This window comes from Schistosoma mansoni, chromosome W (genome assembly GCF_000237925.1).
Source record: "Schistosoma mansoni strain Puerto Rico chromosome W, complete genome".
Lineage (NCBI taxonomy): Eukaryota > Metazoa > Platyhelminthes > Trematoda > Strigeidida > Schistosomatidae > Schistosoma > Schistosoma mansoni.
The window spans coordinates 46,948,024-46,967,787 of record NC_031502.1 but is presented as its reverse complement, the minus strand read 5'-3'; the positions used below and the strand labels follow the sequence as shown (position 1 = coordinate 46,967,787).

The window sequence follows — 19,764 nt, the reverse complement described above, 5'->3', positions numbered from 1 at the left end:
GTGTTCATAAATACGCGTACGCTTTTGATCATGGTTGTAGTTGTTCTCTGAGCTTCAGCTCAGTACAGTAGGACTGTCTTGAAGTTTGTATTGAAGATTCTGACTTTGACGTCGGCTGACAGCTATTTTGAGTCCCATATGTTAATTAACTGTAAGAATGTGGCCCTGGCTTTTCCGATACTCGCCTTTACGTCTGCATCGGATCCTTCTTGTTCATCAATGATGCTGTACACGTACATAAAAGATTTCAGATCTTCCAGAGTTTCTCCACCAAGTGTCATTGGGTTAATGTTCGCCGTGTTGTAGTTGAGGATGTTGCTTTTTCCCTTGTGTGTCTTGAGGCCTACTGATGAAGAGGCTGTTGGTACACTATTTGTCTTCATCTGCATTTGTTGGTGTATGTGGGATCGAAGGGTAAGGTCATCCACGTAGTCCGAATCACTACTTACATTCAATTTATCTAATGTGTTCCATGCTTCCTCTCAGATGTGAAGGTCTTTATGATCCAGTCAACCACCAAGGAAAAGAGAAAGGAGGAGAGTAAGCAGCCTTATTTGACTCCGGCTCTCAATTTGAATGCATCTGTCAGCTATCCTCCATGTACTAATTTGCAGTGTCGTCCATCGTATGAATTCTCTATGATGTTGACGATTTTCCTAGGTACTCCATAGTGTTGAAGAAGTTTCTATAATGTTCTCCTATCCACACTGTCAAATGCTTCCTCACGGTCAAGGAAGTTGATATATAACGGCTAGTTCAATCCAACTGATTTCCCAACGGTGATCTGTAATATAATATTTTGGAAAAGCATACGTATATTATTCAGTTACAAATTTGATCTCGATTTTAATGATTCTAAGAAAGAATCAGCTAGCCAAAAAATTATTAAATTCAGAAATCATAGAGATCTCATACATATCAGATGATGGGAAGTATGAGTGTTCTATCGATTAATCTCATCATAAGGGACAACGCAAAGAAGATGTTCAGATAATGTACTTAATGTATGGTTTTCATATTTTACTGAATCACTGTGTAGTTTCACATTAACCGATTAAACGATTTCCGCCGCCTCAGTTCTCGTTCACTACAAAAGTACTCTTTAGTTTCTAATTGTTTTCAATAACTTCGTTATTGGGCTTTACAGTTATAAGTCCATAATTTACATGCTGTTTTTTGAAGGTTTGAGTAAGATATGCTAGTGAATTACACAATCTGTGTGTTCAAAATTGTGAACTTTTAAATCTGGTATAACATGAATTCTTTAAAATTGTGTCGTATGTCAATTAGGAAGGGCATTAGCAACAGATGAGAATGAATGGTGTTAAGGTGTCACGTTATGCTGAGTATAATACTAATAGTAATAGTTATCATTAAAAAAAATCGTGTATATGACATGCACACTGGGAAAACTTTGTCGGGATACGACAATGATAATAATGATGATAATATTTTAGAAATATAGTATACAATAGGACAGGTATTTTCAAGGTAGTGATAAGAAATTCGGGTGAATTATGGAAGTTATATGTAGATTGAAAAAGAGGTAGGGTAGATATAATCACTGAAGGAACTGAGGAAAGGGTAAGGGAATTATAATAATTAGTTTATATGTACGATGATACAATCGTGGACCAAGGTTTTCAATCAAAGAAAAACATCATAAATGGAACTTGTATATACACTAGTGTAAAGAAACTTTTTATTTTATAACTCTATGATATTCACTACTCACGTATATAGATGTAAAATCTGCACTCTAATGACTACCACTGGAACGCATTGTGTAACATTATACACATTAAAAGATTTTTAAAGTTTGACAACCTTCCTTTTCTTCTTGTCACTGCTCGTCTGTTTTCATCTTGTTTCACTCTATAGAATCCGACATTTATACGCAAAATTTATGTCAGCAGACTACTCTTTGTATTACTTCAAAGTTACGAAGATATAGTATTATTTTATATATTCCTAATGAAATGAAATGGCAGAAATCACTACATGAAATCATCTGTTTGATACCACTTTAAACTTAGGCTATCATGCTTTTATGATACTATTCGAACTACTTACATTAAATTATTAAGTATCAAATATTTTTACTACTTGTTTTAAATTTATTAAATACAAAGAAAAAACACAACTATCATTTTATTTCTATGTCAGAAGTTTTTTTGGAAAAAAAGTATATCAGAAGATCTTCTTCGGTTTCCAAAAAACTATCTAATCTCAGTTACTTTCTAATCTAATCTCTCCTTTCTTTCTTTTTTTTTATTAAAATAAACGCATAAAAAAAAGAATAATACAATATATTTTATTTAAGAAATAAACATTAAATCAGATATAATCAACAATTTAAAAAAAAAAGTGAAATTTTTATGACTTTAAAATAAAGGGGTTACATTATTTCATTTGGATTATTATCATTGAAAACAGTATAAAATTATATGAATGAACAATGCTACATAAAATCAACGCATACACACACATACACACACATATATATGCATCAACATATGAACAAACATAAACTAACTATAATTACAGTAGTAATTATAATTTATTTGTCAAATTGAAACATAATTATAAGAGTTTCTAGGGTTTATTCTTTTTTTCAACTTTTAGATATATAGTGATAATTTATTTGACATAAATTTGTTTATAAGAGGAATATATTATCACATATAATATGGATTTGTCTATATGATGGTTTATAGTTATTGGGATATTGGCTATTTTTTTGAAAAATGAACACATCTTCAAGCGTTTCATATACTTTCTAGATGAAAAGTGTGTAACATGAAACGTTATACCGTCAAATGATTTCATTTTCTTGTGCATTCAATAAAACGTTCACCTAAATACATATTTCTATCTGAATCACTCGAAATCCACTTGAAATCACTTGAAATCCACTCAGTGGACGAGTGCATAACGCGATGGTGTTTGAAGCGAAAGGTACTGGGTTCGAGTCCCAGAGTGAACATCAACTCTGAGATGCAGGTACATTCAGCTGACGAGTCCCAAATAGGACGAAACGCGCGTGCTGGATTCCACTACTAGCCACTATCCATCTACTTACCATGCTCGTGAATCAAGGCTATATCGAGGCAATACGCACGGTATGCACATATGCCAATAAGAGACTGACCATTTGCAGTCCTAAACATCAATCGGAAGATTCAAACAAACAATACTAAGTTGAATTTAAAATGTAAATTTGTTTTTTTCTTATAAAATTTATTAAGAAGCCTCAAAATAATAAGCTTGATTCTATATCAATTAATCTATGAGATTTACTGTGCTGAAATTAAACCAAGTTAAACATGAGAATTTCATGCTAACCCAAACTGTAAGATACTATAAATGGTTAGATCGTTAAATTTGAATAACTCGCTAAACAGTACTGATAATCATAGTTTAATTATGTGGCCTATGCTCCATTGGGGGTAACAGGCGTAAGTAAGTAACTAAGTAGGTTAATTAACTAACTGTTGAATACATTTACTTTCTAAAAATTCACAGAGATTAACTTATCTATAATCTCCATAGAAATCAGGTGTACTGTAGGAATGTTAAATTATTTATAGTCTTTCAAAGTCTTTCAATTGTTTCTGGATAATAAAACAACAGATTGTACTTCACACAACTACTGAAAAGAACAAACCTGAAAAATAGGCAATATATTAGTTTCAGAAGGATGTTTACTGTTGTGATGATGAACTATTAGTATATTTATCTGTAATGCACAATACATGAACAGTGTGTCCGTGTTTTTTTAGAAAAGCTACGAATCGCTGAAGCGCATTAATATAATTAGGAAGGGTTGACTGATTTACCTGAAATTCTAAATATTGCGTACAACTAGTTGTACAAGAAATGAAACTATTCAAACTGCCTGAAATTCTAAAGTTTTTCTCATAATTATTTATTTAAAGAGAATAATTCTTATATTAATGTTTTAACAGCATGATACCGTACAATATGAAGGAATTTTAGAAGTTCTTGTAAATACTTCAATACGCACTCCTAGCAGAGATAAAATTATTCCTCTCAAATGCATCTCTCGAACACCGAATAGGCCAATGAATGAAATTAATGAGTAAGTGATTGAAGAATCTCTACGAAAATATTTTATCATTATTGATTTCTATTATTATGAGACGTCAAATAAGCATGATATAAACATAATAAAAATTACAACAAAACAATAACCACAACTGATCTTTATCGGTTGAAGTGAAAAGACACTTTGATTCACAAAGTTATTTGTCAAGATAACGATCTCATCAAATTTAATTAAAAAGCTTTATTATTGATTTTTAATTACTTTAACAATGAATACCTTATATAGTATTGACGTATTTGAATCAGTAATCGAAAATAATCACTTTAAATGAGCCCTGTTAAATGGAAACTTTGTTAATATCTTAATTTTTGCACAATTGATTGAGTACAGAGAAGTGACATTTATGTTAATTCTCTCTTAATGCCAGTCGAATTCTATCGATCAAGTTGCAATGTGACCACTAGTATAAGTGACTCGAAATCGAGTTCACATGGGAGTCAGAAGTAGCCAACAGAAAACCCTCGACCTAAGTCTCATGCTATTTGCGATTGTGAAACTCCGTGGCACGAGATCGAAACTGACAGGGAGCATCAGTTCCCACAATATCACAGGCACTAAAAAGCATGAAATCAAGTCAAGGTTTTACCTCTAACCACCACCGTTCATAATACTATCATTGCTTGGTTATGAAATGTTTCTTCTGTGGAAAATAGTGATGTAAACAACGCGTCAAGCAAAGAATAGAAAATTTTTCACCTGATTTGCAGTGTGCTGGTTCATCACAATTATTTGCAAAATATTACTTCAGTGCATAAATAACCGTAGTAACTTAAAGACAGCCTTTCAAATCATTGTTGACGACAAAATTCATAGCTGTCTGTCTTCAGTTTATGTTCATCGAGTACTGAACAGTATAACTTCAAGTACAACACTGTTGTCAAATTTTATCTTTAAATGATTGGGGATTTTAAAATTTTCAAAATAGCTTCGCAAAATATTTGAGGTTCAAAAGTACTGTTCGATTTGTTTTAATCTTCCTACTTCAAAATCTGCCCTAGAAAATCATTAACCTTTAGCCTATCATTTTCACTACGTGGTTAAAAGCTGTGGTGTGATGGCTTATATAGGTAACTTTCAGTCATTAGATCTCACATTCGGTTTCACCTCACAACGGTCTGAGATGTCAATTAGAAATATTAACCTTTACATAAAAAAACGTGATTCTAAACTCAGTTTACGATTTTGTCATTGATAAATAAGTTATGCACAGTTACGAAACCAAGTTATCACTTATTAGAAGAAATTTCATGTAAAAGCAATATGAAAACTATTTCACACAAAATTAAAGCAATCAAATAGCATACAATAGACAATAGATTAGTTCGGAATACCCCTATCTAAAGGATAAAAGCTTATATTACCATGTCAAAAGTTTTCCTGGCCTCTTATATACTACATATCTGATATTCTTGATTGCCATGACAAAGTGGGAAATATAGTAACTCTATAGATTGACGTTTTTAGACAAAATTAAGAGAACATGAACCACATAGTTCACTGTTTTTGATAATCAGTGGAATTGGTTCGAGTTTCAGGTAGTGCATCTATGCAGTTCAGATTCACGACACAATTTCATGATGAGCGACAATTAGCACAAAACGGAGGTTAAAGCATTGAAGATATCTTCAAACTATTATGCATTATAATATGATTTACTAACAAAATAATTCGATTCGTCATTGGATTATAAACTTCATTCATTATGAAACATATACATAAGCAAAAATACATATTATTCAGTAACTTTTTTCAAAGACAGTAGTCTGAGTTATTAGTCCTGGGTAGTTCATTAAAATACATATAAACATGAGCTAAAACGTACAGAAGTATTTATACTCTATGCATTTGTATCATTTTGTAACTTGATGAATTATCTCTTGTCAGAAACACAGATTTCAAATTCAAATTCATCCTTAAATTCTCATTAGTTTAAAATGTTACCTTTAGAAGGAAAATTTTATTCATATCACTTGTAAAACAATATAATATTCAAAATCAACTTTTTACATTTAAGTTACTTTTATTTGACTCCTATACAGTGGGAATCTGCAAACAATCGGTACTATGAACCTAGCAAACACACCAACTCATCCCCAAATAAGTTTGCGTATATTGAATGAAAACAATAAAGAAATTCCGTCAACTTTTGTTGGTTCACGTGTACGCTTGGATGCCTTGCTATTTAATCCCTCAGGCAAGTGTTATGAGACATGTGTTTTATTTTTATATTTAATTACCTATAATTAAATCATTATCTAAAGGGTAGGTCAATCAGAAATCATGAATTAGTCAGTCAGACTATTTTGATAAACGAAAAACGTATCTGTCCTCTCCTGGAATTTTCATTTAGGAATTTGAACTGAATAATTCTATGTTTATTGAAATATTGTCAATTGTGTTCGTTGTTTAGTTAGTTTTCTCCACAGATCAATTTCACTTGGAGAAGCATAAAAACCACGGTGACCTAAACATCTATTTCAATATAGTTTGGAGACTCCTAATGAGACATACATTTGTTAACCAAACCTCACTCAATTCTTGATTACCAGATCTCACTATGAACGCCGCTGAGTTGTTATTTGGTAATTCATACATAAAACTCAAGTTGACCTCTCACTTAACCAGGCTACAATATAACACCAGCGGCGATATCTCGCCTCCTCTACAAACCAACAAATAAAATCATTCGGTGTACTTCTGACTGTCATTTATATTTTATGACATTCAAGTTAATAACATTGATGTATTAAATCAGATCCTTAGTTCACTTAGGATGTATTGAACTTAAAAATTACGTTTTTGTTCAAATAATGTCAGTTCTTTCCCAGATAACTTTGATAGCGGTTATCAATTTCTGAAACAGGTATTCAACTTTCAAAGGAAAGAATATAAATGATAATAAATTAATGAGCATTTTATATGTGAAAAATACATTTGTATGATCTGAGTGATTAAAATTTAAATAATTCTAACGTTTCACCTGGCAAATATCTTCAGGTATACATTTAACTAATATTAATGCACTTGACTTTAAAATGATAGATGATAAACTCGTATGCAAATGTTAGAGTAGGTATCTATTGTCAGTTTAAATTTATCGTTTCTTCAAGGGGTTGATACTAACAAAAAGCTCGTAAAATTTTAATAGGGGAAATGTTGAAATGATTAGTTAGATTCAGACTGCTGAGATTAATCAGATGTACTTCCTATATGTATATATAATGATTTATAAATACTTGGCGCCTAATTTCTGTTCAATTATTCATTCAGATTTTGATAAATATTCATATAATGAATATTTCGATTTGATTTTCGATTAAACTCTCTTACGATTCAATCTATAGATAGAAAAATCCAAATAAAAAAATAAACAATACTTTAAATCATATGAATTCATTCAAATAGACATGAGACATTTTCCTTGACATCTATTTCTTGCATCATTAAATTTCACATTCTATACGCCTATTTAATTATTTGATAAAGTATGAATGATTATCGAAGGCTATATTATATTTAAACTGTTATGTCGTGTGAGTGCGTGCCCTGTTTATATATGAAAGTGCTGGCTCCCGCAAATGAGAGAGGAGTGAAGTTATCGATCAGAGCAATGATACACGAAAATTCGTATGAGCAGTCTTGAGTACTTTTCAGTCCTACTTTCTGCCTAGCCCAACCAGTTAAGTTCAGAACATCAATAACAGCCTCTGCAATATGAATCATTATTCTCAAACATACTGGGTTTATATACCAAACAAACTAACCAAATTACATCATAAAATAGAAAATAACATTTGTACAAGATTTGGCCACATGTGGCAGTGAATGCGGGGAACAGTAATTAATAGACTGGGTATAACTCAAGAATGGTAAATCGTATAAAAATAGTCTATAGGTCAAAATCAAGCTCATACTATAGGGAACATGAATATGCGTATATAAGTTACTTAGGAATCATAGAATAGGAAATATACATATCACATTGGTCCATAATTAGTTCTGAGTTGCCATTCACAATTCTCCACGGTATACAACGTAACTTTGGATAAATTTATAATTTTAATTGACTTGTATATTCAACTAGTCACATAAAGTTTCGTTTACAACTGATTCCAACTATAAAGTGCGATTAAAATATCTATTTCAATGAATAACTTTAGATACACTATTCTTTAGATAATTTGAATGTATGGTAAACAATTTAACGTCTATTAGAACAAAGTTAGATCAGTATTTCATGTAGGATGAATTTCGTGTTATTATCAGAAATAGCTTTTCCATGGAATTATTTCCTTGAAAAAGCTTGGATCAGATTGCCAGGCGAAACGTTGGATTGACTTCAAATTCATTCGCTGAGATTTTACAAATATATTATTCCTATTTAATGTCTAACATCAACTCAGGGCCCAAATAATGTGAAACTATTCGCTCTAATTTAGAGGAAAGTTCTTATAAATAGCTTGAATAATAATAATATAAATATTATACTAATTTGAACATTTCTAGCTATTTGGATTCAGTTGCTTAATGTATATTACATTCAACATTTGAAATGAAAAGTACTGAATTCAGGTATCTCTATAAAAACCAACATTGAGGTGCAAGTTAATTTAGTTAAGGAATTTCAAATAAGATGACATGTATGTCTAGATCCTATTCTTACCTACAATCTATCTATTATATAAAATTAATTAATTTTACTTGTAATAAATTCTAAGCTTCATTATCATTCTAAATAATCATCCTTAAAATTTTCAATGATTTTAATGAATAAAAGATTTTCATTTCATTCTAACATTAAGCTATTGAGCTTCAGTAAACAATAATTTCTTTTTGATAAGAAGGTTCAACTAAAGTGTTACAAAAATCTCCACTTAATATTGTATATCCCAATTAACAGAAATAATTAAAGTGTAAATTATAGAATTGACAACATAATTGGAATAATGATTTCATAAGAAAACACTAGTATCATTAATTTGACAAAAATTCTTTCAAAATTCAATTTTTTCTTTATTTTAATTATTATTCAAGGATCATACAAACATATTGCTGCTGAATATTGTTATGGTAACAATCGATCTCTTCATTCTGATTATTTCTCAAGTGATACAAGCACTTTACTTATTGATCACAGGTAGTCATCTTATTTTAATTTTTAAGATTCATTCTATAAAATTATGATAAACAATTACTGTATTTGATTGTATGTAATAAATGTTATTGTACACTGGTTTATTATTAAGTGGTAATCAAACCCGTATTCGCCTAATCTTCAATGATTATTCAAAATGTAAGGGACGAGATGTTCAGGGCATTGTTTTAATTTGAGGTGATTGGAAACAACAGGATAACAGTCAGAACCTAAGTTTCGTTTCAGGTGACGGTTCTTCAAACTCTATTTAAAACACTGAGGAATCTAATATTCGTTGAAATTGAGCAGTGTTTCAATTAGGTTTATGGTTGTGTTTTTGAATATAAAATTGGGTTCTAAGAGCAAAAGTAGGATGAAACCGAGATTTATACTACCTAATGTCTTTCCCCCAACAACATTTATTTTATAGATTGAATTTAGATTTTCCGGGTGTAATTATTGATTGTCTCACTTTTTAAACCCTATATCTTATAAAAAAAGTCTAAATGATTACCAAGTTATTACGAATAAACATTCGTTTCTCGGCTTATACAAAATCTTGTTGAATTCGGAATACTGTTGAAAGCCTTCATGGAATGGTATATAACCCACAGCAAATATTTGATATTGTGTTTACGCTAGATTATTTACAACAAAAGTAGGTTACGGTAACTTAAACCAATTAAGCTCTGAATGAATCATATTCATTAGATAAGTAGATTTTGAGATAGAAGTATCTTTTTATACTTCTGATAACGTTTGTTTTTTCCACATATATTACCATCGGTTATCTTATATAATTAGCTTATTGAACTGATTAGTATATAAACGCTTCATTGTTTACTGCCCAATGGGCTGAGTTAATATATCTATATATTAAAGTAATATAAGACAGAGAACAACTAATTCAGAATACAAAGTCTTTCATAAAATACGTGACCTTTAACACCCACTGAGCTAAAATAATTTAAACTAATACTATGTAACTGTGATAATATATATCTACATGACTGATGCTCAAGTGTGAAAAATACTGGATTTGGTCGTTGAATTGAGAAAGTTACTTCACTTCACTCATGATCAGACTAACAGTATACGTTGAATACCTAACACCATAAGTAGAAATAAAAGTTGGTAGTAACTCGTCCTCTAACAATCAATTGAATTGAGGTTAACTACTGATACATACGTTAAGTGTATCGAAATATCGGAAATGATTAACAGAAAGCTACTTTCTCTCGTCACTTTGTGCTTACTTATGTCATATATACTCACTTACACTAATGAGGTCATGTAAGAATCCTAAATGATTTAAAGCGATATTCTAGCAATCTCATTTCAATTTTATTTGTAGTTCACTAGATACATCTGGAAGCATGTCATATTATAAATAGATATAGTCTTCTTAATACACATCAATTAATATTTTGTCTCTTAGCCTCTATGAAACGCCACTGATGATTATTAATTAAAAGCGAGTTCATAAATATAGTTTTTTATAGGTTATGTTGAAAACTTAGCTTTTAATATGATACAGTTTGACCTTAAATACTCAAAATACATTCGATGCTTTAATAATCGATTACTGCAAGTATCATTCTACGCTCATTAGTAGAGTTGTGAAATCATAGTTATCTACGACATATTAAGAAGTTAAATCTAACCACTAAGGATTAACTGCTATTTAAAAATGATTTATTTTAATTTATGATTGAACATATGATTCAATTCTATTGAGCTAAATTCTGTGAACGTTCATGAACAAGCGTACTGTAGAACAATAACCTACAGACAGATATTTCAAAACAAAACCAAATTATTTCCAATGTTTTACAACATTCAAATTTTAGATGCTTACATAAGAAACCGTTACTAACTGCCAAATTTTCAAGTATTGGTTTATTGAATGGGCATTTGCAAACAGAAATATTTCAAGCTTTTCGGCTTGGTAACATGACTTTAGTATTTTTTACTTGTGTATTCAGAATATGTCAATTATCTACAGACTGTGAACAGGTATGTCTTATTTCATTATTTTTCTGCATATATGTAAGTGCATTTTTCAAGTTTGTTAATACAATTCAGTTGATGAATTTGTATGCTAATCGGTTTCAATTTTAAAATGATGTTATCAAAACAAATGTTCCCCGTTCATAGTTTTTTTCTGGTAAGACGTGATACACAAACATACTACTACATATTACAATGTACCGATTATTATGTATAGTAGACTAAGTTCACAAAGTTTGTACTATGGTACAAACTATTATTAAATAAAAATACATTTATTAATTGGACATTATTCATTGGATAATTAGTTTTGTGAATGATATTTAAGAATGAATTAATTTTATACAAAGTGTTTGATCCTTTTATAATACACTTAAATGGTTTTGACGAATACGCTAAGGCAATTATTTCTTCTTTATAAAACAAAATTACTGTTTTATAGTTGAAGAGCAATGTTCTAAACCAATAACATTGAAAACATGTATACCTTTCCTGAGAACACATTTTTATTACGAAAATGAACTAAAGGGAAATTATTTCAGAGTGATTTATCTCACCTATAAGATTTCACACAACTAAAATATTAAAAATAACGAAGCAATCGGCTGCTCAGTAGGTATGGAACATAATTTCCACTCAACTTAATCATTTCTATTGTACAGATCGTTTCCAAAGTACTTCTGTCTTTGTTAGTTAATGCAGGATTTTGTTGAATAACACTTTAAGACGGCCAAATTAAAGACAACAGTCTATCAAGTTATTGACTTCTGGTTTGAACTATGTAAGTAGTCTCTGACTACTTGGTTAGGGTTCACATGTTAACTACAATCATAGGTTGAAGATACTCAGTGACATGGCTGAGAATCAGTCACTAAAGTAGATGTATGCACTGTTTACATTTCTATAGGTATTTTGTTCCAATATTCCTTCATACACACTTTTTTGTTCCGAGTTTTCGAATTATATTGTTACCGTTTAATCTTTCTCGCAGTCATTGCTGATATATTATTTTAGTTTCTTCGTTATTTCTTTTTAAATTGATCTATTACTCTTTAAGTGGTATGGCGATTTGGGCTAACTCACAACTGAGGCAGACTAACTGAACTATATTTTAGGAATTACAGAACGGGCTGTCGTTCTACTAAGAACGCATGGTTTTTGGTAGAACCGTATGTTTTCCTCAGTAGTCCAGCTTTCAACTATTTGAAAAAATTCATTATCTCTAATAAGACCCAAATTATATAGCAATGTATTCTTATAGTCAGAAGGGGTTTTGTGGAGATTTCAGTATTTTTATAAATGAAAGCATCAGTTGAAGCTAGGCCACCAATGAAAACTTGGAAGCACTGGACGGCCGTTTCGTCCTATTATGGGACACCTCAGAAGTGCTCTGGCGCGAGACTGTTAAGTCCTGGGTTCAAATCTCACAAGGCGAGACCGTGGATGTGCCCTGCTAAAGAGCCCCACAATAGGACGAAACAGCTGTCCAGTGCTTCCAAATTTTCCTTGGTGGTCTAGCTTGAATTGACTCATGCTTTCAACAATGAAAGTATTCTTATAGATTTTATTTCAATATGTTTGTTATTATAAAACATTCCATAGTTATTATAAATAACAAAGAGATAAGTCAGTTTACTAACTTATAAACCTAATAACAAAGTAATGAATAATACTGATTATATATATTAAATTTTTAGTCTAGTTAGACCTTTATATAAACAATATATCAAAAATTGTTACAATTGAAAGGGATATTTTTAAAAAAAATATTAAAATAAAGTTGCGTTTTTACCAAAGATTACTTTTTTCTAATAAGAAAATTAGTGTACTGGAAACTTTTCTTATTTTTTATTTTAAATAATAATCCATTGAATACAAAAATATTTTGAAAAAAAAACAAACTGATTTTCAAATTGAATTTTTTATGACTATCGAAATAGCAACTAAAGTAACGATTTTTTAATTTTTTAAATTTTTTTTGATATCAAACCACAATAATCCCCTTTTATTCAGATAATCATTCTGTTTGAATGAAAAAAAAGGAGAAAAAATAAAAAAAAACAAACAGCGAATTTCATTTTGAAGCACAGAAAAACTATGAACAGTTTTTGTATTCATGTATAGAAATGTTTACTATAAAAGAAAGAAATATAAACATGATATTACCATATTGAATTACTGAATAGTATAGTGTAGTGTTTTGACATTTTAGTAATGAAGTGAAATGTAGCCGATTGTTGAATAACCGTAGGTGAATTACTCAGAGTTAAAATAATAATATTGTACTGAGCAAATACACGACTGGGAACAATCGAATGTATTTAGGCACAACACTACAGAATATCTCATTAAAATATGAGAACTATATAGTAAACAGTTAATTTGCAAAATAACAATCAATTGTCTCAATTTGACTGTTTCTTCTGCAAATATCAGTCCATAGTCTCCGATTATAATTGCTCATGCATTTTCGAACCACTTGCGTGCTCTTTCTGTTCTCTCTTTATCAATCTCTATTGAAATACATTCAATGCCTGACTACCACCATATACTACTTATGTGGATATCAGTAACCCACACCACAATATTGCTACTAATTGTCTCATTTAACCATCTCAATAAAATTTATCCTCAACCAAATGAAATAAATATATGGCTAACTGAATTTGTCTAGTCAAGCAGTATAATTGTATTCGTATTTAAAGTTTACGGATCATAAACTCTTTACAAACAAAGTATTAATGATACTAATCCTTACCAAGGTTTAGAAAAACAGGATTCAATAAACAAGTGATTTAAATCAAATCTGATCATTAGAGTGAACAATAAGTCATTTAATCTTCATAGATCAACTCTAATCCATCATCAAATTAGGTAACTTTTCATTTTATCATAGATTCATATCCTAACTATTTAAACGTTTAACAGTTTATTAATGTAAAGTCAAATAAACAATAAAGATTTCCATATCGATCCTTAATTAGTAATATTATGAATGCCAGCTCAGTAGTCTAGAAGTTAAACGGTCGTGTGCGGGACTGAAGGTCCTGAGCTTGAGTCCTCTGTGTAGGATCGTAGATGCTCACTACTTAGGAGTCTCATACTAGGATGAAACGGCGATCCAGTACTACCAGGTTTTCCATGGTGGTCTAACTTAAATCGATTCATGAATTCAACGATTAAATAGTCAAATTATTAATCATGCAGTCGAGACGTTCATCGGTAAATATATAAAATCACTTGATAAATGGTTCCTTTATCAAATGATTGTGTTAAAACTTGATTATTTCCTCTGTGTTTTATTCTTAAGATTATTTTTAAAATAACCTACATTTTAGAATTCAATTAAACATATAAATAAATAAATAATGTTTTAATAAAATAATGTTTATAATAAATTGTACTTTTCAAAATTATGGATTTACGTTTATTTAAGTAGAAATTCATGTTATTTCTGATTAATTTTTGTCTAAAAGTCACCAATATGACTTTTTAGATGACTATGCATTAGATCAAAACGTTTTTATATTTTCCTTCCTTAATGATTAGTAACAATTGATTTCGGTGGACATATGAGGTCGCATTGTAATTTTAATGAACTTAACTGTATTATGATTTACATTGTATGGTAGCAAAAAATATCAAGATGTTTACTCAAAGTTCAAGTAATTTATATTGTGATCATATATTAATTGATCAGGATACGCTTAACCGAATATGTTGTTTTAATGTGAACATATAACTGACCATTTCAATAATAACCGTTGCAAAGAAACATCATAGAAGCGATTAGTTTACTGATTTAGAAAAATGAAGAATCATATAATGGCAACAACGCATTGATTATTTTTTTACGGAACATAATTGCACTTGAACATTTACAAGTAAATCAAAGTATCCGCTGTATTTCGTTTACATTAGATCCTAATCGATAACTCTCTAAGCTATTGAACATTTTCGATCTCTCCTGCATTTATATTCATTGATGTTTCTATGTCAGTATTTTTCTACCTTCTTAAATTAAAATGTATTGTGCGTAAAACAAGATACAATGTCAATTCTAACGTGCAAAAACCATACTAAATCGGAAAATAAAAACATTACATATCTTCTATGCTAAGTAGAAATATTAAATAAGGAATTTGTTATATCTCGAAATGACTGATAGGATGTAGAATCTACACCGTTGAGTAATAACTTGAAAATTAAATTTTATTAGTAACATCCTGACAACTGAATTTTGTAGTTTCGATTTCATACGAGATGGGCTGGCCAATCGCTTAGTCACAAACTTAAGCGAATAAATGAGCAGCTGTCTCGTCTAGGTATCGTACTTCTGAGAAATGCATATTAACGACTCCATCGGAGGTCAAACCCAAGACCTTCAGGCGTCTCAAGGAGCGCTTGGTCTTTAGACCGCCAAATAGGCAATTGAAGTTAAGCACGTAGATAGCTAGAAGATAGATCAGTTGTTCATGAGCTAAGCACTCGTTATGAGGTCATGGGTCGGATCTCTGTGATGTCGATGTGGACTGTTGAGGAATCCTATTCTAAAACGGGAAAGATATCAATTGCTGGTGATTATATAGTGTTTACCTAACTAAGATCAGCCCATGCTGCAAATTACGAAAGCACAATAATTCCAAAAAACCCAAAGCAGTAATAATGATAAATTTGCTGTTATCAAAGTTTTATCAAACGTTACTTTATTCACACGGTTTTTCAGGTTAAATAGTCTAAAACATCTCCAAGTCGGTAATCATACAAGTGCTGTTTGAGTATATATGATATTAAAGAGTATTTGAATTATAGTATGAACTAGTAATCCCTGCAATAACGCAATTTAATCAAGACGTTTTAGATGAGCACGGACGAATGTACTGTACTTGGAATTCAAAATCAAAACAGTAATCAATACAAACGAGTCATTGGTTCGATTTAACCATAGGTTCGCCTCTGTATTTGCTCGCATACAGATATTTGCCTCTCTGATTCAAATTCTGTCGATGTGCTTGTAGATTTTTTATCCGTACTATCCACTGATAAACTGTGGTTGTCGCTTCCTTTTGACTTCTGATTTCAAAAACCGTTAAGATTTATATAATAACGGTTATCAAGGTAATTGATTAATAAAGCTAAATCACCACAATCCTATATATTATTATAGTATCTTTAAAACTTGCACAAATGAAATTTACAATATGATCATATTTTATTCAACATATGTAACTAATAGAGTTCAAGAAAAAACAAAGCTCAGTTTTCAAACTCTGTTAAAATCGAATGACCCTATCTAAATTGTAATCATAATAATAAATCTGGATTTAAATGTTACTATGGTATTGAATACTTTCAAAGTAGATTATATTTTTGCTCTCATAAGATCCTAATTAACTTCAGGTTTGTCTAACAGTACTGATTTTACAATAAGAATTTCGGTAACAATTTATTGAAGAAAATCATTTTTCTTTCAAATGCTAATCAATATGCAATTTCTCAGTTTAAGAGAACAATAACCAACTTATAATAACGACAGTTTACCTAATGAATAGAAATTTTGAAACAAAACTACAATTAAGTAATCTATCTACCGCTATCATTTATAGGTAATGGGTAATATGTATGAAATGAATATGATTTTTAAAAGTTCTAAAGAATAATAAATTTGTTATGGGATTAGATAGATTTTTATGCTCAATGTCTTCTTAGTAGACAGGAAGTTGTAATATTTTTTACTATCCCCTAAGATATATATATATATAAATATACCGTTCTGCATAATATGTTGTCAAATTATGTTATTACGTAGATATAATTTTTTCTAAACTTCTAGCTCAATAAAGTTGTATCTATCCTTTTGATTTTCAGTATAAAACATTAGTCTTACGAGAGAACAATGTATAGTATGAATTCATCATTTTTATTCAACTGAAGAAATTTGAAAACGTTATCATAATTAATTTAACAACAAAAATAATATAGAATGACATAGGTTTAATTCCTTTATTAAGTGAAAACATTTGATGCGCAGATGCGCACTGTTCAGTGCTTCTAGGTTTTCCATGTTGATTTAGCTTTAATTGACTTTTGATCTCAATTATTAAAATAAAAACATTTGAAATAAAAATTACCTTATTATTCAAATAGTATAAATTATGTTTCATATTAATCAATTGAATGGTTAACTAATATCAGTCATTTAAAATTATAACATATGAGTTTTTTGAAGTGATAATTCTCATCTAATGCTTAAACGTTTTACAAAAGTATGATGTCAAGAATCCACATTCGTAGGCTGATATAACCTTTTATGACCGATAAATTTCCCAGAAAAGGACGAAACGGCCGTCCAGTGCTTCCAGGTTTTCCATGGTGGTCTAGCTTCAATTGACTCACGCTTTCAACTATGAAAATAATATATATTCGTCTAGTTTCTGTTCAGCGAATACAACATAAGCATTTATGTATAAACGGTTCACTCCTAAAATCTAAAATCCAAAACGAAGTTTAGTAATTAATTCACTTGATATTATTTACTTGAATATTCCCATTGATTTTTAGGACTGCGATTCATCAATCTGTTATTGGCATATGTATATACGGTGCGTATTGCCTCGATATTGCCTAAATTCACAAGCAATATAAACAGAGATGGATAGTGGCTAGCAGTAGAATTTAGGACGCGCGTTTCGTTCATCTTTGCTCATAATACTTGTGAATTAAGGCTATGCCAAGGCAATACGCACAGTATGCACATATATCAATAAGAGACTGATCAATTGCGGTCCTAAACGTCAATAGGAAAATTCAAACAAACAATGTCATGTGAATTCAAACTTCACCCCATTGCACAAGTAAGTGGCTATCAGGACTCAGTAGGTGAGTAGATAATGTAATGGCGTTTGAAGAGAACGGTAGTGGGTTGGAGTCTCAGAGTGAACATCCACTATGAGATGCAGGTACATCCAACTAACAAGTCCCAAATAGGACGAAATGCGCGTGCTGGATTCCACTGCTAGCCACTATCCATCTTTGTTTATAAAGTTTCCCATTGTGATAAAATTTTAATTACAATAAGATAAATATAATATGAATTAATCATCATTTTATTCATCATATTCTCTATCATAGATCATAATTATAGATCCAAGTTATTTTTAATAATGATTAATTAGGTTTACAGCAAATATATCTCTTAAATTACAGTGTTAATTTGAAATTGTAACTGAATTAAGTTGAAATCGTTCATTCGAGAATCGATTGAAATAGTTGGATTAAGATTAAATATATAGTTTGATGATGTAGGTTGCGAACAATAGTGGTAATAACAATGCCATTTATTATCAAATTAGTAATTCAGTAAAAGCCTACCAAATTCATGAAATGATATGAGCTGGCTAAGAGGTTGTTAATCGAAATGAACTTTCATTAAATTGTCTAATTCTATAGGGATAATTTCACTACTAATAATCAAATCAGATTAGTTTAAATTATAGAACTTTAGTGGTGGATAATTGATGAAGTTTGTGACTTATGCGGTCTTAGGTTGAAAAAAAGAAATAAAAAAGCGTTGAGCATAAGTTTTTAACTCATGGCCCCGATGTTTTAATTTCTATAGTTAATGGTTTCATCTAAAAATAGATATATCAACAGAAGTGGGTGCTTGTAAACTAAACTCTGAGTAACATTCTGAAATTTTACTTACATTAAAAAGAATTAAAACCGTTTTATACGTATGAGGTTTATATTAACAGATTCAACTTATTGTTGCCTGATTTTGATATTTTAGACAAGGTGTAAAACAGATGATGGAGTACAAAAAATTCAATCAGCTGAAATAAATGGAAGAGACAATATCATTCCATTTTTCAGTCAAATTATGAATAATAATTCAAGGAACAACTATGTACACGATATCTACAAAGGTGACGGTTACTTTTTCTTTGCTCAAACATACGCTCATATTGAAGTAAATGAAAGACATCCTAAACGTGAGTTATTCATTATTCTTTTTTTTATTGTTTTTCATAAGTTTTTCTTTTCAATCACTATGATAATTATAGAAGGGGTTGTATAGTATTACACCTAATAATATACATTTTTGTTGAGAATTGGAGTAAATTATAAAATGAGTACATAAGTAATCAACATAGAGGCTCAATCTGGTCTCTAGACCAAGAACTCCCCACGCGGCACAGACCAATATCAGACGTATGCAATACTAATAGAAGTTTATGTCTGAGAAGACATTACTGTAGCATCCTACTGGACTACTCTAATGCTTAATTCGTGATCTGTTGACCACTCATATAGGACGAAACTAAAGCCATTAGTTGTAAATATGCAGTCTAGTATTCTACGTTACGATCAGCACTTCAAATTTTACGTCTGAATAGACTATACTACTCCTAGAGTTAGAGGTCAATCACTAACCGTGGCCATCGTACTGTGGTGTCCCGACAAACAAACAACCATGTTTTATGCAGGTGGA

At 30.4% G+C, this 19,764-nt stretch overlaps 1 protein-coding gene across 1 annotated transcript in view; it reads left to right on the top strand.

Annotated features, from left to right (window-relative positions):
* The window catches only part of Smp_167790 (hypothetical protein), a gene marked incomplete at both ends in the record, with an annotated part of 45,155 nt that extends 25,805 nt beyond the window's left edge, over positions 1-19,350 (top strand). The window contains 3 exons of the mRNA XM_018789919.1: positions 3,969-4,102; positions 11,114-11,279; positions 19,063-19,350. Coding sequence (XP_018655314.1) covers positions 3,969-4,102; positions 11,114-11,279; positions 19,063-19,350 — 588 coding nt within the window. The remainder of the gene's footprint in view (positions 1-3,968; positions 4,103-11,113; positions 11,280-19,062) is intronic.
* Positions 19,351-19,764: the final 414 nt, after the last annotated feature.